General features: G+C 43.3%; 3 protein-coding genes across 4 annotated transcripts in view; 1 reads left to right on the top strand and 2 right to left on the bottom strand.

The window, feature by feature from the left end:
• The window catches only part of LOC135558932 (elongation factor 2b-like), a 30,394-nt gene extending 21,964 nt beyond the window's left edge, over window positions 1–8,430 (top strand). The window contains exons 11-14 of the mRNA XM_064993163.1: window positions 2,117–2,470; window positions 2,691–2,873; window positions 3,008–3,140; window positions 7,857–8,430. Of these exons, the coding sequence (XP_064849235.1) occupies window positions 2,117–2,470; window positions 2,691–2,873; window positions 3,008–3,140; window positions 7,857–8,050 (864 nt within the window). The 3' untranslated portion in view covers window positions 8,051–8,430. The remainder of the gene's footprint in view (window positions 1–2,116; window positions 2,471–2,690; window positions 2,874–3,007; window positions 3,141–7,856) is intronic.
• Window positions 8,431–10,810: 2,380 nt separating this feature from the next.
• On the bottom strand, window positions 10,811–16,377 carry LOC135558931 (BTB/POZ domain-containing protein 2-like). 2 transcript variants are annotated; one of them, XM_064993159.1, is made up of 10 exons: window positions 15,852–16,377; window positions 15,569–15,688; window positions 15,189–15,345; window positions 14,842–14,947; window positions 14,434–14,631; window positions 14,094–14,286; window positions 13,886–13,973; window positions 12,553–12,699; window positions 12,227–12,370; window positions 10,811–11,505 (listed from the first exon to the last, which is right to left on the bottom strand). In XM_064993159.1, the coding sequence occupies exons 1-10, from the start codon at window positions 16,364–16,366 to the stop codon at window positions 11,374–11,376; spliced, it is 1,800 nt and encodes a 599-aa protein (XP_064849231.1). In that variant the 5' UTR covers window positions 16,367–16,377; the 3' UTR covers window positions 10,811–11,373. The 2 variants fall into 2 exon arrangements, with proteins under 2 accessions (XP_064849231.1, XP_064849234.1); XM_064993162.1 differs by having other exon boundaries at window positions 11,373–12,370.
• Window positions 16,378–19,021: 2,644 nt separating this feature from the next.
• Window positions 19,022–21,367, bottom strand: LOC135558209 (general transcription factor II-I repeat domain-containing protein 2-like). Its single transcript, XM_064991937.1, has one exon. It carries the CDS (start codon window positions 21,245–21,247, stop codon window positions 19,436–19,438), a length of 1,812 nt encoding a protein of 603 aa, XP_064848009.1. The 5' UTR covers window positions 21,248–21,367; the 3' UTR covers window positions 19,022–19,435.
• Window positions 21,368–22,529: the final 1,162 nt, after the last annotated feature.

The following is a 22,529-nucleotide window of genomic DNA, read 5'->3' as shown; positions in this document are numbered from 1 at the left end:
GCTGCGACCGTGAGGTCCAGCGACGAGACCGGCAGCTACTAAACAATTGGATACCATGAAATTGGGGAGAAAAATGGGGTAAAATAAAAATGTCAAAGCTACCGTTCATACCTTTTTGCATACCATTTTTCAGACGTTGCCCTACACAGTAATAGCGTCACTGCTATTAGCTTTACGACATGCATACGATGGAACACCGTTTGGGTCTTTGCGTGTCAAAAAATATAGTAGCACTGTCAAAGCGGCCCAAAAAGTCTGCAAACAGCGACCACGGACGATGTGTTTATTACCAACGCGGTATTGTAAAGAATTTGTTCGACCACAACTTCTTGGGTTAGCTAGCTTTAGCTTGGTACCTAGCTTGCACCAATACAACCAGCCTGAAAACGATGACCAGTAGAAATTGCAGTAATTTTCATTATTCTTACCAATGATTTAAGAATCCTTTGTAAGTATTAGCTAGGTTGCCATTTGTTCTCCTATTGAAATTGAACTTCAGTTCATGAAAATAAATAGCTAGCCAGCTACTTATCCCTGTTGCCCTAAGCTAACGTTATAAGCAGCCAGCAAGCTTCATCTGGCTAGTGAGGCTTGGTTATGTGTTGTGATGCTAGCCCTATAAGGAATAAGCACAATTGTGGAATCTGCGGTTTGCCTTCAAAATAAAAGTATGACATTGACAGTGACGCAAATTGATATAAATAGTAGAATTATGCCATACTTTTATTTAAGGCTAACCGCAAAGTCCACTATTGTGGCTAATCCTTATTGTGGCTAGCATCACATAGCTGGGTCCGACCACCATTAATCAAATAAGGACTGTTTTATAAATTAGGGTTATTTTAGATGATGACAACTAGATTACGTCGTTTTGCTATGTTTTTTTTGGGGAAGAACATTGTTTGCATCCATGAGCTAGCTAGCTTTTTTTTTAATGACCAGCACGAGGTGCGCGAGACAACTTTACCAGCATCATAGCATGCGTATCGATGAATCGTTGTGACATATGAGTGATTGTGTAATAACTACGTAAAGTGTGTGAACGAGGTAAATTATGTGAAGTGCAGTCCTGATAGGTCAAATAGTGTTTCAGGCGTATCTTTTTTTGACACGCAAAGATCCAAACGGCGTTCCATAGAAATCCTGGTTGAGAATGAAACGACTAAACAAATGATGAAACAGCAAGTAAGTGAAATAAATAGCTTTGATTATGTTTTACTGGTAATAGGGACATGAGTACATGCCATCAAAATAACTTTTTGGTGTGTGTATTTTTTATTTAACTAGGCAAGTCAATTAAGTACAAATTATTATTTACAATGACCACGCCGGGCCAATTGTGCACTGCCCTATGGGACTCCCAATCACGGCCGGATGTGATACAGCCTGGTTTCGAATCGGACTGTAGTGACGTCTCTTGCACTAAGATGCTGTGTGTGTTAATTGTACTAGAATGCTTAAAAGGCCGCTGAAATTAAATATTGGTATGGCTTTTTTTTTTTTGCAAGGAAAGTATCGGCCAAAAATGTCATATCGGTGCATCACTAGTACCAAGCTTGTAGCGTCATACCCAAGAAGTCTCTGCTGTAATTGCTGCCAAAGGTATTTCAACAAAGTACTGTAAAGGGTCTGAATACTTATGTAAATGTGATAGTTTAGTTTTTTTGTATTTTGCACATCTCTAATCTGTTATCTTTGTCATTATGGGGTATTGTGTGTAGATTAAGTTTAAGTCCATTTTAGTATAAGGCTGTCAAGTAACTGGAAAAAGTCGTCAAGAGGTCTGAATACTTTCTGAAGGCACAGTAGCTGGCTAGCTTCTTTAGCTTGATTTGATGCAGTCAAGACAGGCACTACCAGATGGGATGATAACCTGTATGTATCTGTATGGCTACTCTCTCCAATATCAAACTCACCATCCACTGTCCATTCCCCGCATTTCTGTAAGCAAAGAAGGACTTCTCCCAAGTCGCACAGCAAACCAGTTCCCAAGTTGTAATTTTTTTTTAATCACGTATTTCGACTATCCAGGTATCCAAAAAAATGTCATATTAGTGAAGTTGTTTAAAATTCCCATCCCTAGTCCTGACCTCTCTCTGTCTCTCTGTCTCAACAGAAATCAGACCCGGTGGTGTCCTACAGGGAGACTGTGTCTGAGGAGTCTGAAGTGATGTGCCTGTCCAAGTCCCCCAACAAGCACAACCGTCTGTACATGCGTGCCAAACCATTCCCCGATGGCCTGGCCGAGGACATCGAGAAGGGTGACGTCAGCCCCCGGCAGGAGCTCAAGATCCGTGCCCGCTTCCTGGCTGACAAGTACGAGTGGGACGTGTCGGAGGCCCGTAAGATCTGGTGCTTTGGTCCCGACGGCACCGGGCCCAACCTGCTGATGGACGTGACCAAGGGAGTCCAGTACCTGAACGAGATCAAGGACAGCGTGGTGGCCGGCTTCCAGTGGGCCGTCAAGGAGGTGGGTTTAGGTTTACGTTTAGTTATTTAAGCTTGACAACCAACTAAAGCAGAGTCAATTTTCCTTGCTTATTGAAGCATTGCGGTTCAAATCTGCATTCATGACTTCAGTGTGTAAGTAGACTTGAATCTGCAGTTTAGGCCATGCTACAGGTAACACATTTGCTTCGTCTTTTCTCTATCCTGAGTTGTGACGTGGTGTTCCTTCTTCCATCCTACAGGGTGTGCTGTGCGAGGAGAACATGCGTGCAATCCGCTTTGACATCCATGACGTGACCCTGCACACAGATGCCATTCACCGCGGTGGCGGACAGATCATCCCTACCGCCCGCAGAGTGCTGTATGCTTGCCAGCTCACTGCACAGCCAAGACTCATGGAGCCTGTCTACCTGGTCGAGATCCAGGTGTGTGTGTGCATGCGGGTGGTGTGCGGCTACTTTGACACTTGAACTTGACCACTGTCTTAAATTGAATTGTATGCTAGTCTATTTGGAATCAAGTGTGACATGACGGAGTCATGCGTTTCCTGTCTCTGCAGTGCCCAGAGCAGGTAGTGGGCGGGATCTACGGCGTACTGAACAGGAAGCGAGGTCACGTGTTCGAGGAGTCCCAGGTGATGGGCACGCCCATGTTCATCGTCAAGGCCTACCTTCCTGTCAATGAGTCATTCGGTGAGTGAGAGTTATCTTTATCCATGGCTTACCAGGGAAATTTTTAATTTCAGTGTACTTGACGGAATTGAAATGGAACTGACCCTAACCCAGTGTAGGACATTTATTCTTATTTGATGGGCGATGTATAGAGATTACCCATTGCCTTGACACAACCTTCTGAACATTTCACTGTTAACTTCTTGCGTCGAGCAATCCCGGATCCGGGATCCTATTTATAGCCTCAAGCTCATTAGCATAACGCAACGTTAACTATTCATGAAAATCGCAAATGAAATGAAATAAATATATTTGCTCTCAAGCTTAGACTTTTGTTAACAACACTGTCATCTCAGATTTTCAAAATATGCTTTTCAACCATTGCTAAACAAGCATTTGTGTAAGAGTATTGATAGCTAGCATAGCTATAAGCCTAGAATTCAGCCAGCAACATTTTCACAAAAACAAGAAAATCATTCAAATAAAATCATTTACCTTTGAAGAACTTCAGATGTTTTCAATGAGGAGACTCTGTTAGATAGCAAATGTTCAGTTTTTCAAAAAAATATTATTTGTGTAGGACAAATCGCTCCGTTTTGTTCACGTTTGGCTATGAAAAAAAACTGTATCCAGTTACAGCCTCAAGCTCATTAGCATAACGTAAATCGCAAATGAAATGAAATGAATGTGCTAGCTCTCAAGCTTAGCCTTTTCTTAACAACACTGTCATCTCAGATTTTCAAAATATGCTTTTGAACCATAGCAAAACAAGCATTTGTGTAAGAGTATTGATAGCTAGCGTAGCATTTAGCGGGCAACATTTGCACAAAAACCAGAAAAGGATTCAAATAAAATAATTTACCTTTGAAGAACTTCGGATGTTTTCAATGAGGAGACTCTCAGTTACATAGCAAATGTTCAGTTTTTCCTGAAAAATTCTTTGTGTAGGAGAAATCGCTCCGTTCTGTACATCACGTTTGGGTACCAAAAAAAACAAATTCAGTCATCAAAACGGCGAACTGTTTTCCAAATTAACTCCATAATATCGACTGAAACACGGCAAACGCTGTTTAGAATCAATCCTCAATGTGTTTTTCACATATCTCTTCATTGATATATCGTTCGTGGTAGTCTACTTTCTCCGGTGCATCGCTTGGAAAAAGACGTGCAGTTGAAGATGACGCACCAATTTCGACGGAGGACACCGGGCGGACACCTGGCAAATGTAGTCTCTTATGGTCAATCTTCCAATGATATGCCTACAAATACGTCACAATGCTGCAGACACCTTGGGGAAATGATAGATCGGGCAGGCCTATTCCTTGCGCATTCACAGCCATATAAGGAGACAATGAAAAACAGAGCCTCAAAAATCCTGCTCATTTCCTGGTTGAAGTTTCATCTTGGTTTTGCCTGTAGCATCAGTTCTGGGGCACTCACAGACAATATCTTTGCAGTTTTGGAAACATCAGTGTCCTCTTTCCAAAGCTGTCAATTATATGCATAGTCGAGCATCTTTTTGTGACAAAATATTGCGCTTAAAACGGGCACGTTTTTTTATCCAATAATGAAATAGCGCCCCCATAGATGTAACAGGTTAACTCTCAAGCTACCAACTTATTTTACATACAACAATTACTAACTGGGGTAATTTTGACCCCAAGAAACTATTGGAATCACAGCAACTTTCTCATCAAAACATTCTTAAACATGTCATTAATGTTATCAGAGTGAAGAAAAGTCTAATTGTTTTTGTATGTTCTGTAAAACTTGTGTAGCTTTTTTTCCAAAGTACAATCCACATTAGTACTCAATTTAACATCTGAATATACTATCATTTAGTTTTCAGAATGTATGTGGTAAAAACCACTGCCATTTAAAGGGACAGTACACCAACATTTTAAAATGTACTTAATTTGATTTACAAAAAGTTAATCACTTCAAAAAGTGATCCTGAGAAACAACAAATTGCATTATTGCTGTTAGTGAAACAATGTTAGCCGTACGGCTATAGCAGCATGCCTAAAATTGATATGCGTTAGTTTTCACCAAATGGTATAGCACCCAAAATATCCTAAGCTACACAAAGAATATTGGATATGAATTCTGGTATTTTATTTAACATTTTCAGTATTGTTTTGGGAGAATGCACACCAATACTGCAATATTCTTTACATTCAGAGGGTAGCTGGTTTCACCAAGTATTCATACCACTGACAGACTTATGAGCTGTTTTGACTGCAACTTATTCATATATCTAAAGGTAATTTAAATTTTGTACACAGTTATACCTAGTTATAACCATAAGCGAGTACTAGGGATGCAACGACTCACGGATAGGCGTCAGTCCCGACTTAAAGCATCGGTCGGCGGACCCAGTCAACTATCTACAAGTCATTTTGCATGATGAACAACCCCACAGCATATTAGTTGGCTATGTCATTGCTCATTTGTAAACAAATATTGATGCATTACTTGCTCAAATCTTCAAAAATTACAAGTTGATTAGTGGGTGACAGTGATTTCAGAACCAAAGGGGGGGGGCAAAATATAGGCTATGTTGTCACCCCTAATCTGATAGTGGTAGATCCCTAGTTTCCCTTATGGCTCAGGTCAGGTGCCTACTAGGGGCAGGATTGTTATGTTGGGCCTCAAGTTTCCACTCTGATGCTAGGTTTGTAACCTAGTGGTTAGAGCGTGGGACTTGTAACCGAACGGTTGCAAGATCGAATCCCTGAGCTGACAAGGTAAAAAATCTGTCGTTCTGCCCCTGGACAAGGCAGTTAACCCACTGTTCCTAGGCCGCCATTGAAAATAAGAATTTGTTCTTAACTGACTTGCCTAGTTAAATAAAGGTTTAAAATAAATGTGGGAGGTGGAAATGTACTAGTTATGGAGTGGTAAATACCATTTGGCTGCATTCATGTGATTTGAACTCGTTGAGAAAAGCTGATTGGCCAACAAACTGTCAACCATAAACTAAAAGTACAGATATCATGCTTGTAAACAAATCAGTTCAAAAACCACATTAATAGATTATTTATAAAAAGCAATGTTTCGTTGCATTTCAACTGCCGAAAATGCTGTTGGAGGCCATTTAGTTAGGTGACGTCAGAGGTCACCATGTGGGAGAAGTGGGTGCTCAGGATGATAGACAAGTTTCCCACTAGTAATTACCAGTTGGATGGCTGTTCAAGTTGTATTTTGGTTACGAGCTCAACGTAACACTGCCTCCTTCAGTGCCAGATGCACACTTGTGATTCATAAAGGGAAGCGTGTCTGTAGCACAGTACATCTCCAAGTCCGTGGTAATGTAATGAGCTGTTCAGTAAGCGCAACACAGGGTGCATTGGCCAATTCATTGAAAGCTTTCGCTTGCTTTATATAGTGGGAACTACCCGTTTGCTGAAAAGGGTGCAAGAGTGAAACCCCCTATTCTCAACCACTGAGAATGGGTGCGTATGTGCAGCTATAAACAAAAGACTGTAAAAAAATATATATAAATAGCCTACTTATTACTTGTCATTTTATTTGGCTCGGTCAGAATCGGCTGCTTGAATGCAGAGGGGAGACGGTTTCTTTGCTTTTCCATCTTGCACCTGTATACTGGGGTGACGTCAGCGTGAATGTGTCAACATGTTTGAGGTGTTGGCAGCTGCAGAGGCTGTTCTCATTGATCATGGTGACATACTGTTAATGTTTCATCCACAATTCTATGTCCGCCTTTAATTAACAAGGCAAGTCGGTTAAGAACAAATTCTTATTTACAATGACGGCCTAGGAACAGTGGGTTAACTGCCTTGTTCAGGGGCAGAACGACAGATGTTTACCATGTCAGCTCGGGGATTTGATCTAGCAACCTTTTGTTTCTGGCCCAACACTCTAACCACTAGGCTACTTGCCTAGTGATTTTAAAAGATGGTAGAGAATCTTCCAATTCTGATTTATCGAAGTAGCGTATGAGATCTGTCTTTCTAAACTGATATTTTCATCAGTCACATGAAATCTTTTTATGGGCAGTGCCCTTGACAATAGTGTTTTCCTGCTAATTGCGTTATGGAACGAACATCCTCGTAACCTCCTTAACTTGAGCGCATTGTTGGGCTTATATCAAGAAATTATTTTTATCAACATTTTAAGCTAATCCTCCTGACCTGGGGGGGGGGGGTGTAGCCTTGGCCTACTAGTTGTATGAATTTGGAATCTATCGTCCCACAGCTGTCCCAGAGTCTGTTTTGGAATAGGCTATTTCTTTCTTGACAAGCTGACCAATAGAATTGGTAGCCTACATGTTTATACTATAGTACATTGACATAGGCTACTGATTTTAGTTTGTTACTTGTCGTGTTGGCTGAGGAATAGTAAATGTGTAGTTATCCTACCGTGTTCAAAGTGCACATCAGAATTCAGTAAGCAGGACCGCACGTTGCTACATCCTCGACTTGCATGTTCTGTTAATATCTTTACTTTAACTCCCTACAGTATATTAGCACCACTAGTGTAACAGTTGTGGTAGGGTCGCACTGCTCTCACTTTACAGACTAGGAAGACAAAACTAGCATACTGCGGCTTTTTGCACAAGTGTCTTGGACTGTCTTCTCAGGAACTCTCTGTTCTCAGTCGTTAGAAAAAGTTTATATTAATGAGGTTGTGTTTCATAATGTGTGGGACGGGCCCCAGCTGGTTTCTCTAGAATGTTCTTAGTCATCTCGTGATTACTTTTCGTTTGCTTTGCAGGTTTCACAGCTGACCTGCGCTCCAACACGGGTGGCCAGGCCTTCCCCCAGTGTGTGTTTGACCACTGGCAGATCCTCCAGGGGGACCCCCAGGACCCTACCACCAAGACTGCCATTGTGGTGGCAGAGACCAGGAAACGCAAGGGACTCAAAGAGGGCATCCCCGCCCTAGACAACTACCTGGACAAATTGTAAATGCTAAGTCTGAATCCCAAATGGACCCCTAGACACAACCCCCTCTAGGGCACTACAATTTAAGTTGTTGGCTAGGCATAAGCAATATGGGGAAGATTTCACCTCGCCTATCAGAGGGTAATGTGGATCTGTAAGTATATTGCTTATGGTATACCTATCTGACCCTTTCAGATCTACAGTGCCTAAAGCAATGAACTAGGGGTTGGTTTGAAATTTAGTGGATGTCTGACCATTCCTCCCCCATTCCTTCTATTCCTCCACTGTACGAGTGAGGGATGGGACTGTACAGTGCGCAGTGGCGCTTGCCTACAAGGAAACCTAGTGAAAATAAACCAAGGATACAAATGTGTAAATCATAATAAAGATGAATAGAAATTGTACTTGGGGTGGACTTCTGTTCATATGCTGTTGAATGGTGGTTAACATTTCTATAAAAAATATTACTGGTCAGAGTTGATTTGACTTGTAGAACAGTGATTCTCAGATGGTGGATCAGGACAGCCAGAGAAAGTTAAATGCTAGCATAAATTGTATAATTTTGAACACATAATAAAGAAAGCAGCCCAATACGGATTTTGTTGACAGAGTTGGTACTGTTTCGGGACCTATAAAAGGGATAGACCGCAGTTGCTACATCCATTTAAAAAAAAAAAGTTTTTGTGTACCCATATTCTTCTCTTCAAGCTAAACTTTTATAAATGCCTCATGAGCTTAGTTCAACTGCTGTACCCCATCAGAACCACAAGTTTGTTTACTCCCAATGGTTGTATTAAGTTCATGTAGACAACCATGTTGAGGTTATAGTTTAACTTTAGTTTTTGTATCCTGGATGGTCAGTCCTTGCATCCATATATGAATGAGTGGCTACATTTCTTCAGCCCCATCCTTCCGCTTTTTACTGAAACCGGCACAAAACGATTTGTTTCTACTGTTGATTGAAGCGTTAACTAGGTTAAGGTCTGGATTCAATCAGTAACATTTTAGCGCGGCTCTAACACGATAGTCATTTCAGATTGAGCCGCCATAAAAAGCATTAACTGAACGCCGTCTCCGCGACCAAAATAACATTGCCTTTCATTGTCAATCGCGTTATAAAGCACAGCTTCAGTGCTAGGTTTTAAATAGGGTCCGTGCTATGTGGGCTACCTTGGGACGTCCCTACCGCGTATGAAATTTAAAACGGTGAAAGGGTTTCATTGAGGGTATGGACGTCCCTAAGGATCCCAGATATTACTAACTGATATGAATTGAGCTATATCGCGCTAAAGTACAAAATGACAGTGTTAGATCTAAATAATGACGAGAGAGAGAATGTTAATTTGAAAGGGGAGATTTATAGCCTCAGTCTGAGGTGTTACAATAGAACATCACGCATTCGAGTGTTTGAACTTGTAACGCGGTTGCAAAGGATATGCATCTGATGAATGTGTGATAGGTAACTTGCTGACTTGACATCAGCGCGCCATCGCACGCATGTTTTTTTTTTTTTTGTCCATCCACACCAGGACAAACTAGTTGAAATATCATAATGAACTCTAAACCAACTATATTCATTTGTTGCTAGCTAATTTGTCCTGGGATAAACATTGGATTATTCTACCTGAAATGCACAACGTTCTCTACTCCGACAATTAATCCACAGATAAAAGGGCAGATTAAGTTCCAAATAATGTCTTTACATGGCGGTTGGCAACCAACTAAACTGCATTACCGCCACCGACTGGAGTGTGGACCTCAATTCGTCTTTCAATCACACTCCTGGGTTTATGCTCTTAAAAGCCAATGATGGGAGAGGCGGGACTTGCAGCGTATCACAAATGGAACCGAGTTCTATTGAATAGACCGTGCCCCAAACCGGCTGCGCGCGTGCGCACGTTGATTTTTGTCCCCCCACACAACGTGATCACGACACGCAGGTTGTATATCAGTATAGACTTTACGTCCATCCCCTCGGCGCGAACCATGGAAGATCTGCACACGTCAGTCACCCTCGAAGCATCGTTTACCCATCGCTCCACAAAAGCCGCGGCCCTGCAGAGCAAGGGGAACCACTACTTCAAGGTCTCAGAGCAAGTGGCGTCACCGATTGAAACGCCACTAGCGCACACCACCGCTAACTAGCTAGCCATTTCACATCGGCTACAGTTGCAATATTAAAAACAAACTGAACCAGTTATATTAATTTGGGGACAGGTCGAAAAGCATTAAACATGTCAATTTAGCTAGCTTTACAGTTGCTAGCTAATTTGTCTTGGGATCTAAACGTTATATTTTACCTCAAATGCACAAGGTCCTCTACTTCAACAATTCATCCAAACATAAAACGGTCAACCAAATCATCTCCTTCCAGGCTTTTTCTTTGGACTTTATATTGCAATTGGCAACTGACTTGCATAAGTATTACAACCACCGACCTGTCTTTGTCACCCACGTGGGTATCTGCTTCTATAAACCAATGAGATGGGAGAGGCAGGATGCAATCAGCTCACAAATAGAACTGACTTCTATTTTAGCACTTGGCGACGCTCGTTAGCGTGCAATAATTGACATTTATTTTGTGACATGGGCGGTGTAGTCCGTAAATACATTTGCCAATGCTCGCGGATGTCGGCGAGTGTGGCTCTGATCGAATCTAGCCCTAGGGTTACACATAATTTAATGGCTAGAGTTGTTACAAGGCCTTACCAAGTGCTGAACATCCTGTAGCCTTGTCTTCACCTGATACAAACTGAATTAACATAGGAATAATAAAAAGGACAATCACACAAACTAACATTTTAATCCATTGTGAATTCAAACTACATTAATGTTAAATGCCAGTATAATATACAACCCACAAACTTATTTTGTGAAAGCAAAGAATTTTCCCAGCTGGACATTTCAAGACAAGGCTGTTAAAGATGGATTTACACAAGCTCTTATTCATGTTTAAACAGGCAGAACAAACAAATCCAAAAGCTTTGTTTTAGTGCTGAATATCCTGGGAGAAGACATTTCGATATGGTGACCTGATGGTTGAAATGTTGTCTTAATAAAATATCAGGTAGGAGGGCAGATATTTCCCCAAGTTTCGTTAAGTGTAACTCAGAGAGGACTCATCTTTATCTGTGCCATTATAGCCTCAATGGCGTTGCCCATGCTATCTCCATTTTGAAGTAGTCAATATTAATCTTCACAATTGGCTGATGATCCAGTTGGACATTGTCACCAGGAGGGATCAGCCAATTTAGTTGGAAGTCCAACCCAGTTGACTACATTAAAATTGTGGAAGCCCATGTTAATACAGCTTTTTGGCCACTAGTCTATGGTGTAACTCCAGACTGTCACATGGCCCTGGGCTGTGACTCCCCATTGAAGCAGGGAGAGACTGGGTTATTTCCATCACAACTCCCGTGTGGAATGGACAAAGAGGCCCAATCCCATTCCAGTCTCTTATTTCCTTCCGTGGTACAGATCTGAAGAGATAGGAAAAGTATAAGCTTGTGATTGCCCCCACCAGCCCTTCAATGGGCTGAGTAGAAAACTCCCACACATTTATCCAGTCCATTCATATTTGTACTCCCTGAAGAGCTAGAGCAAAGGAATAGCGACTGGAATAGTCTGAAGTATGGTGGGTCGCTGATCAGAGATGGAGCCTATTTGAAGAAACCCTTCTGAGTGGTAGTGTAACAGTCTATACATACATTAGAGCCCCTGGATACATCTCAATCTTTCGTATGCTTTTGGATACAGGCAGACTAAATGCATGGTACTAAATGCATGCCAAGCTTTCTTCCTTTTCCCATGTAAATACTTCTGACAAGTTTAAGACTCTTCCACCAGTCCATTCTGGGACTTAACCCCAGGACTCTGGAAGCAGACACGACGACTGTCATAGTAACAGTAAAAACAAGCCGACTCAGAATTTACTCCCCCTCAACATCAAACAGGCTCCTCTCCACGTTCGGTGGGTAATGGAAGGAGGGAGTTGAGAGAAAGAAAAATACCATGTTTGAATAGTTGACAAATGCCTTCTCGCCCCCTCCCTCCCTCCTTACATCACCAAGGAAGGTCCACAGGGTGAAGATAGGCATTTGATACATATTCAAACAGGGTCAGAGTCTCAGCAGTCCTGTGATCCCCGAGCCCACTGAGGTCATACGGTCAGGTCAGAGGGGACTATGTGTAAAAGATGACCTCGGGTATCTGTCCGTCCTCTACCGAGGTGCCGTTGTTGTTGCCCGCGGCGTAGCAGAAGGTGAAGCAGGTCTTGGTGCCGGTTGAGGAAGACTCGTGGGTCACCTTACGCATGCCCTTGGTCCCGTAGTGAGAGTCAGGACCCTGAGAGAGAAAGGGAGGGAGTGGGAAATGAAAGTGGGGAACAAGGGAGGGATGGATGGAAATAGGAAGAGGGAATAAAGAGAGAATCACTATGGTTACTCACATAGCCAGAACAGGACCACAGCTATCCAGTGAGGAAATAACATCAAAACCTAAACAAACATGTACAGTAAAGCCCGTACCTTGAGTGTGGCGCAGGCTGTGTAGTTGACGTTGGGCAGGATCTCCACCGGCTCCTTGAACATGACTCTGAAGGTGTTGGACGAGCCATCGCAGCTGAAGCCTGTGTCGTTCTGACCCAGCACTGTGTTACTGTCTGTATGAATGATCTGGGACAGGAGAGGGACACATTATAGAAACATAATCTGAGTCCCAAATGGCACAAAATTCTCTTTATTGTGCACTAATATGGGCCCTGGTCAAAAGCAGTGCAATATAAAGGGATCCAGTCGCTATTTGGGACACAGATGTCACACATTCTGTCCCGACACACAGTTGATATACATGTATACACAGAAACATATATACTGTCATCAATGATTTAGGAGAGACAAATTGTAGAAAAGGCCCATGGAGTTGGTGGAATAATCCTTTAATTCATTGCCATTTACTCAGCTGGGCCAGGGGCGCTTTAATTAGGTCAGGTGGAAATGTCCGACAGATCTCAACTCCATAAAAGGAGGAAATTGCCATCGCCTGATCTCGCTGCTTTCTCTTCCTTAACTCCATCTGATCCAGAAGTTCTGTGCGTCCATGAATCCACCGACTCTTACCTTTCATCTGAATTATCTGTGGCGATCGGGAGAGTGGGCCATTCAGCTATTGTTTATAGTTATCACCGCGGACCGCGGCTTGGAGCGCACGCTTCAAACATATTGTGTAATGTGAATTGTCAATGATTACGTCCCTACGGATCCTCATAGGCCAATTATGCAATCGATATGGTTCATGTGTATTGAAATTAATTATATGGACACATGAAGACAATTGAAAGAGTGAAATGAGAAATGTCATTGTTTTCTAACTGATTGACTTTGATAAAGGGGATTATAGATTGTATTGTATTCACTGTTTGTATTCTTTCATGATTTATGATAAATAGTTACGAGCCTAAATGGCTCGCGGATGATTACTATTGACTTCTTAATGAACTGGACTGTTGAATTCCCTAAATTATGTTAATAATGAATGATATGATTTGATCTTTGATTATGAATTTGATTGGATACATGTTATTTGTTTCCTTTGTGATGCAGCACAGACTACTCAGTAAATATACCACTTTATGGTTAAAGGAATTCCTGCCTCAGTCTCATCCATTCCTGTCACCTGACACGTGACCACCTGTTCACCTTCACTGTCAGTCATCCTACCTGTCCAGCTACCCACACAGATTCCACTAATCTTTCACAAATATCTGAGAGGGAGGGTAAGGGAGTCTTCTTTCTAATGTAATGTATGTCTATACAAATTAAAATGCGATTGACTGATTTGGTTAGTTGAGGTGGAAATTACCTGGATGTTGACTTGGTAGTCTGTGGGGCCGTGTATGGAGCCGTAGAGGCCAAAGCCCACCACGAAGATCCTCCTGTTCACTGAAAATCTGGGAGGAGGAGGATAGGTGAGGCTAGGCGGGATAAATGATGTCCAGAGGCAATATTTTTCTAATAAAAATGAGTATATTTGTGTGTGTCATTGTTAATTTGGGTCTGTGTGTTCTCACCGTATGCGGTCACTGGTTCCGCTGTAGCCCCAGCGGCTCTCCACCTGTCCGAAGCGTGTGATGCTGCACTCCTTCCCCCGGAGGCAACAGCGAGGCCGGTCGATGAACTCTACGTGGGGCTTTGGGTTCACTGTGAAGTGAAGAAACAGACTCACCACCTCCCTGTCTGTCAGGATACTAGACTGGGCCGGCCCTGGTTGAAGACACACAGCGGGGAAAGGAGGACACGTCAGCGTGAGTGTGTGTTTGTGTGAGAGAAGTAAGAAAGAGACATAACCCTTGCAGGAGACGGTAAAGGTTCTGCATTCTAATAGTGCAAAATTTACTAAGTGTCTGTTACCTGCAGCGAACTCCTCAATAGTCATGAGTGGGAAGCGGATCAGGGCGAGGGCCTTGCCCAGGACCCTGCGTTTGTTCTCTGGAGTGGGCTGTAGCTGCTGTCGGTGGGCCTCTGCCTCTGCCCAGCGCACCGCCGCCACAAAAAGACGCACCTCCCTCACCCCTAGAGTGTCCCTCTCCAGCACAGCCACCAATGTATCTGAAAGATGGAGAGAGTGAACAAGATGGAAAGAGAGGGAATGAGAGAAGAGGATAAGATGACCGAGGGGGAGAAGAGAAGGAAATAAGGGATGGCAAAGATAGAAGGGGAGAGAGTGAAATGGAAGAAAAGCAAAGTCATCATGATACACAGAAACATTGCCTTTCAATATGAAGAGTGAACTACAAAATCTAGAGTGAACTACAATACCCAGATCTATGTCCGTGAAGCCCTCAGCGGCGAGTGCATCTCCAGTGTTCTTATCGATGTTCTCTAGACACAGGCTGGCAAGCTGGGGCTCATCGAACAGTCGAGCCTGAAACACATGCGGTTATACATTGATCAGAGAGACACACACAGTCAACAGTACTTTACTTACATGAACTGACCAATAATCTATGCGAATCCTGCTTTGGGACTGACGGGTGCCATTGTCTTGAGACAAATAGACAGACTAGTGGAGTTGTTTTGATACTGAGTCAAGCCACACAATCAGACACTGGTGAGTGACTTGTTTAGACACTGCATCCCAGTCAGACATTACAGTAGTAGCTGACCTGAGTGAGCAGCATGAAAGCATTGTCTGCCCGCAGGTTCTTCTTGAGGAACTCCACACAGTGGGCCTCCAGGGCTGGGACTGCATACTTCTTAGCCGTGTACAGAGTGGTCATCACTGTCTCAGGTCCTATCTGAACCTCATCAGAGTACAGAAACCTGGAGGGGGACAAGATTCGATGACTGATAGCAGGGGACCTATACACTCAATGGACTAACAGTCTGAGCGGCACAAATGACCTGGGTTCAATACCAGGTCAGTGTAAGGCTATATTCTGCATACTATATAATGCCAATACCACTTTTGTGTAAAATACTTAGGGTGCGAGTGTATTTAGCCTATTATGATAGAATAATTTCTAAACTAGAAGCCATTTCTTACTTCAGTAATGCCAGAAAGGCTGCAGGTTCGACATCTGGCAGTTCGATTTCTGTTGAAGTGGTCGCCATACCCCCGTTGAACATGGCATCGAAGACTGCGCTGCCCACAGCAAGAACGAATCTAACCAAAACAAAAGCGAAAAGATATCAAAACAATGCCTTTCACCAATATACATCAACGTCGCTTGGATTAACACACACAAGACGAATTTCTGAACGCTCTACTAACCATACTTTGTTGACAAACTATATAGTTATAAAGGAACAGCCACGTTCGCTCTTACCGGTGTGCGGGTATTCGCTGCACTCCCATACCTTTCCCCACCAGAAAATGAACGTCACTCAGAACCTCGTTATTGAACAGGAAAGCAAACCGTTCCTTAACGGTACTTTTCGTCGCCTGCCAATTGTACACGGGTTCCCGGTAAACCAAAACAGCAGCGGCCGCTGGTGCTGACAATAACGAGGAATGGGTCGTTGGTACACTCGCAGCCGAAGCATTCGACGTCATGTTCGTAGCGGAGGTCTCCATCGCTCTTGCCGAGGCGCTTTGAGCTAGCGCTTGCTGAATCGCGTTATGTGCAGTCGGTGGAGTTCCAGCAACAACACCGGCGCTTTCACCTCCGCCAGGCCCCGACTGCGGGTTGGGGCGCCTTGCAGCCCCTCCGGTCGCACCAACAGGCCCGCCGTTGGACATAGGCATTGAATAAGCACTGTTGCTGGGCTGGCCATTTCCTAAAGGCCCTGGGCCGGATAAATTTAGGCAGGGAGGCCTGCCGCTGTTATCCCCAGCAGCCATCTTGAATCTGATAGAATGTGGGAGTTGCGTGACGTAGACATAAACAAAACGGTCATAACTCTTACCCAGTGGTGTAAAGTATAGTTAAAAAAAACTTGCTATTTTAATTTTTGACAACTTTTACTTCACTTATGTTAAATTACTAAAGGGAGTAATGATTACTTGAAACCCAAAAGTACATTTTGAATGCTTAGCCGGACAGGGAAATAGTCAAATTCACGCACTTTATTAACAGAACATCCCTTGCCATCCATACTGCCTCTGATCTGACGGACTGACTAAACACACGTGCTTCGTTTGTAAATGATGTCAATGTTGGAGTGTACCCCTTGCTTTCTGTACATTTTTAAAACAAGAAAATTGTGCCATCTGGTTTGCTTTATATAAGGAATATATTAAGGGGGTGAACATAAAACACCATAGATTAACCATTATCTGGCATTATCCACAACAGCATTCTTTCTTCATTGACCGGTTTTGCCAATGTAGCGCCGCTGTGTCTGCCAGGAGCGAAGGCCGGTACATAGCTATATGCCGGAGTGGCTCATGTACTGAGGAAGGAAGGTTGGAGGGGATGTAATAATGTCATATTTGGTAGTTAAAATCCCAATGTCATAAAGGTACCGTCTTCATTACATTACCTTGTTTAGGAAGTAAAAAACATCTCAGATTTACAGACAGCTAATTTCGTTTTGTGAGTGGTACACTGAATAATTATAGCTAACGCTAGATGGCTAAACTTTGATCAGCATGGACATCCGAAAATGGCTGGGCTCTGCCAAGTCCAAAAAAACGGAGGACCACCATGTCGAGACTAATGCCGAGCTCACCGAGCACGCTGCTACCCAGACAACTGAGGTTGAAAAGCCTAGCAAATGCAACTTGACCAAGATGAGCCATGGTTAGCACCAGCAGCACGGGGTTAACATCACAAGCACCTCCGTTACCCCAGCCACTAGCACCTGACGACCTCGGTGATGATGAGCCAGCACAGGTTTGTCTCCACACTTATCCGAGACTAGAAAGTTCATAATTGACTAGGGAGATTGATGGGGAAATTATATGATGGCATTTTATAAACATTGAATGAAAGGAACAGCATTCCAAAATATACACACTCCCAAGAGATTAGGTAGGTTTCCATCCAATTTGCGACAGATATTCATGCAAATATTCTCAAATCTGCATAAAACAATATGCGCATTTTCGCACCAGAGATGTTTAGAGAAAACTGACTTGGCGCATAAAATGCTGTTTGTGATGACGTAGTGCATATAAAAATGACTTTTGCCGAGAACTGACCGTGTACCGAAAAAATATTTAATGGGACTCCATCGCATTTACAGCTCTACTGATAGTTTTGTCACTGTTTTGGATTAATGCGTCAGGCAATTCATCTGCATGAAATGGTTGGATGGAAACGTGGTTAGTGTTGTGTAAATTAACCAGTGGTGGGAAAAGTACCCAACTGTCATACTTAAGTAAAAGTAAAGATGCCTTAATGGAAAATGAATCAAGTAAAAGTGAAAGTTACCTAGTAAAATTATACTTGAGCAAATACTTTTTGACTTTTAGTTTTAAATATACTTAAGTATCAAAAGTAAATGTAATTGCTAAAGTATTAAATGTATCAGAAGTAAAAGTATAAATAATTTCACATTCCTTTAACAGCACGATTTAATTTTAATTTTTTTCATTTACGGACAGCCAGGGGCACACACCAACACTCAGACATAATTTACAAACAAAGCATTTGTGTTTAGTGAGTCCGCCAGATCAGATGCAGTAGGGATGACCAGGGATTTTCTCTTTAAGTGTGTGAATTAGACCATTTTCCTGTCCTGCTAAGCATTCAAAATGTAACTAGTACTTTTGGGTGTCAAGGAAAATGTATGGCGTAGAAAGTACATTATTTTCTTTACGAATGTAGTGGGATAAAAGTTGTCAAAAATATAAGTAGTAAAGTTAACTACTTATCCAAGATGGCGTAGCAGTCAGTCGTGTTTTTGTCTTGTCTTGTCTCATGTAAATAGTCGGTTTCGTAAAAAAAATTTTCATATTTATTTTTAATGTCACTTTCCACCTATGATCTAAATATACTTTCCTGCAACCCGTCTCCCCCAATGTGGTACGGATCTGCTATTTTTATACGTTATAACTGGAACCTCCATCAGAAGCTCCCCAGCTAACTAGCTACTAGCTAGTAGTCACTGTTAGCCACGGCTAGCGGTCTTCACCTTTAGCTCAGACACCAGCTAGCTTTGCTCGGTCAATACCTGCCAGTCTGCACAGTGCGATATCAACCCAGAGCATATCGGACTGCTTTTCTCCACCACATCACCGGATTCCTGCCGCAAGTTCTGGGCCATTACACCGGATCATCGCAGCTAGCTAGCTGCTACTGCTGGCTAATGCCTCTGTCCCAAAGCAAGCACCAGGTAGCCTTGGGCTAGCCTCGAGCTAGGCCCATCTCGTGGCTAGCCGAAGAGGTGTACCCGATAATTCGCGGGCTACAATACCTCTTTTGCCAATTGGCCTGGACCCTTTATTGCCGACATGGATCCCCAGCCGATCCATCATGACTGGTCTGCCGACGTAATCGTCTGATGTGGTTTCAACAGGCTTTTCCGTTGTGATGTCGCCTTAGACCAGGGGTGTCAAACTCAAATACCCAGTGGGCCAAAATGTAAAACCTGAACAAAGTCACGGGCCAACATTGAACAAATTAACCTTTTAATATGGACCCAAACAAGTTTTGCTTTAACATTGAATATGGAACAAGCATCGCTTATTACCATACAATATATAATTTAATAGTGGAGACATGCAAAATCGAATTTCAAATGAAAAAACACATCAATGGCATTCATTTATTAAATAAATAAAATTTAAATAAAAATTGTATGCCTCTTTTCTATTTGCAGCCTTCTGATTTAAATACCAAAATAAACTTTTTCCACTGGCTAATAATTTTACAAATAAAATGATAATAAATCAATCAACCATTCAAGCCCATGCCTTGTAGCAAGAAAAAGTGCATAAAGAAAATGTTAATAATTGCACACTGGTCTAATCTGATGTGCCCAAGCCAGATACCTGGCATCTCTTCTTGGATGCTAGTTCATCAATGTCTGGGCTCAAGCTCTGAGCTGAAGAAATCCTCAGTATCGAGCGAAGATGTTCATCAGTCAGACGTCTCCTGTGAGTTGTTTTGGTCATCTTCATCGAGGAGAAAAGTTGCTCGCATAGATAAGTGCTGCCGAACATGGAGAGCATCTGAGCAGCTTGGGTGCGGAGCTGAGGCATTGTGTCAGGGATGAACCATGGAAACTGTGCGGCGCCCACAGCATCATACTTTGACTTCAGCGTGTCGTTGCACTGGAGTTCAATCAGCTCCATTTGGATGTTGGTTGGTGCATTTTCCACATCAACTGTGAAGGGATTACTAAGCAGTTCAAACTTGCATTTTTGGGCATCGAAGTCGGCAAATCGCCGGCTAAACTCAGCGGCGAGAACACTGAGTTTTTCAGCAAACTGTGCGCATGGGAACACGGCGGTAGAGATCTGCGCTTTTATGGATTGGCAGCAGGGGAAATGGCAAGGGTTTCCTTGCAGCATCTGATTCTCCCACAGGCACAGTTTAGTTTTGAAGGCCCTCACTGCAGCGTACATGTCTGTGATGATGCGCCCCCGCCCCTGAAGCTGCAGGTTCAGCGCATCGAGATGGCTCGAGATGTCACAGAGAAAGGCCAGCTCACACAGGAACTTTTGCTCCCGGAGCTCTGCTGTATCCTTCCCTTTGGTTTCCAGGAATTGACATATTTCCTCACGCAGCTCAACACATCTGTTCAGTACTTTTCCTCTGCTTAGCCATCTCACCTCTGTGTGATACGGCACATCTGCGTATTCTGAACCACACTCCTCCAGAAAAGATTTAAACTGGCGGTGATTTAGACCTTTGGCTCTAATAAAGTTAACTACCTGTGTTACTGTGATCATAACATGTTCCATCTTTAGGGCTTTGGCACACAGTGCTTCCTGATGTATGATGCAGTGGTAAACAGTTAGCTCACCTGCACAGTTCTCTTCCCGCATCTTCTCCCGAACCATGCCCACCAGTCCACTCTTTTTACCGCACATCGCTGGCGCACCATCTGTCGTTAATCCAACGAGTTTATCCCACGGCAGCTTTATTTCAGTTACACATTTGGAAACCTCCTCAAAGATTTCCTTTCCTGTGGTTGTGCCATGCATTGATTTGAATCCTAATAGCTCCTCCGTAACACACAGATTTGAGTCCACTCCACGGATGAAGACTGACAGCTGAGCAGTATCAGATGCGTCGCAGCTCTCATCCACAGCGAGGGAGAACGCAACAAAATCTTTTCCCTTTTCCATCAGCTGGTCATACAGATTGGTGGCAAGATCACATGTGCGATCAGCTACTGTGTTCCTGCTCAGGCTCACGTTTGAAAATGCTTGTTTTTTCTCTGGGCATACGAGGTCACAAACCTTCATCATGCACTTTTTCATGAACTCTCCCTCATTAAAGGGCCGGGCTGATTTTGCGATCTCTGCTGCCACTATATAACTAGCCTTTACAACAGCCTCGCTTTGTGATGTGGCTTTTTTAAACATATTCTGTTGTGAAACCAAGCTTCTTTTCATCTCCTCTACTTTCTGGCTCCTTTGAGTCATGTCCAGGTCCTTGTATTTGTCATGGTGTTTCATTTCATAGTGTCGTCTAATGTTGTACTCCTTACTTACAGCCACGTTGACTCCACAAACAAGACAAACAGGTTTGTCTTTTACATATGTAAACAGATATTCTGCCTCCCACTTGTCCAGAAAGCTCCTGTTTTCTGCCTTTCTTTTCACCATTTTTGGAAAGGGTTAGCTCGCTGACAGTTGTAGCGTCTATGTTGCTATGACTACTGTCACAGAGGAGAGAGCGTTTCTGGGTCCTGTCCTGATTGGCGCGCGAAAACAGCAGAGCATTATGGGATTCGTAGTATTAATGGTGAATGCGCTGTATAATACCGGCGGGCCAGCTCTAGTAGTAATTTGGTATTGTCTCGCGGGCCAAATATAATTACCCCGCGGGCCAAATTTGGCCCACGGGCCAGAGTTTGACACCCATGCCTTAGACCCATCTGCTAGCCCCAGCCCGCTAGCTTTCCGAACGGCATGCCTCCTGCTCGCCTATCATAGTAGCGACTACCGAACGGCTACCTGACACACCTCATTGGACCCTATGATCACTCGGCTACACATGCCTAAATTTGAGTTTATTCACTGCTTTAGCACACTCCACCAACCCTGATGTCCTAGCCGTGTCTGAATCCTGGCTTAGGAATGCCAACAAAAATTCTGAAATTTCCATCCCTAACTACAACATTTTCTTTCAAGGTAGAACTGCCAAAGGGGGCGGAGTTAGCCTGCAGAGTTCTGTCATGCTATCCAGGTCTGTGCCCAAACAGTTTGAATTTCTACTTTTAAATATCCACCTTTCCATAAATAAGTCTCTCATTGTTGCCACTTGTTATAGACCCCCCTTAGCCCCCAGCTGTGCTCTGGACACCACATGTGAATGGATTGCCCCCCATCTATCTTCAGAGTTCGTACTGTTAGGTGACCTAAACTGGGATATGCTTAGCACCCCGGCCGGCCTACAATCTAAGCTAGATGCCCTCAATCTCACACAAATTATCAAGGAACCTACCAGGTACAACCCTAAATCCGCAAACATGGGCACCCTCGTAGATATCATCCTGACCAACTTGCCCTCTAAATACACCTCTGCTGTCTTCAACCAGGATCTCAGCGATCACTGCCTCATTGCCTGCATCCGTAATGGGCCCACGGTCAAACGACCAACCCTCATCACTGTCAAACGCTCCCTAGAACACTTCAGCGAGCAGGCCTTTCTAATCAACCTGGCCCAGGTATCGTGGAATATTGACCTCATCCAATCAGTAGAGGACACCCAGTTGTTCTTTTAAAAGTGCTTTCCTCACCACCTTAAATAAGCATGCCCAATTCAAAAAATGGAGAACTAAAAACAGATATAGCCCTTGGTTTACTCCAGACTTTACTCACCTTGACCAGCACAAAAACATCCTGTGGCGTACTGCATTAGCATCGAATAGCCCCCGTGATATGC

Source organism: Oncorhynchus masou, chromosome 17 (assembly GCF_036934945.1).
Source record: "Oncorhynchus masou masou isolate Uvic2021 chromosome 17, UVic_Omas_1.1, whole genome shotgun sequence".
NCBI classification, from domain to species: Eukaryota; Metazoa; Chordata; class Actinopteri; order Salmoniformes; family Salmonidae; genus Oncorhynchus; species Oncorhynchus masou.
Note: the sequence above shows the minus strand (reverse complement) of the source record. Positions and strands in the feature narration are given on the sequence as shown.

Coding starts and splice junctions, on each gene's coding strand:
- LOC135558931 (XM_064993159.1), bottom strand. CDS start 16,366: ATGGCTGCTGGGGATAACAGCGGCAGGCCTCCCTGCCTAAATTTATCC. Junction 14,632..14,841: donor CTTCACGGACATAGATCTGG/GTATTGTAGTTC, acceptor TCCATCTTTCAG/ATACATTGGTGGCTGTGCTG. Junction 11,506..12,226: donor AGGACGGACAGATACCCGAG/GTCATCTTTTAC, acceptor CTATCTCTTCAG/ATCTGTACCACGGAAGGAAA.
- LOC135558209 (XM_064991937.1), bottom strand. CDS start 21,247: ATGGTGAAAAGAAAGGCAGAAAACAGGAGCTTTCTGGACAAGTGGGAG.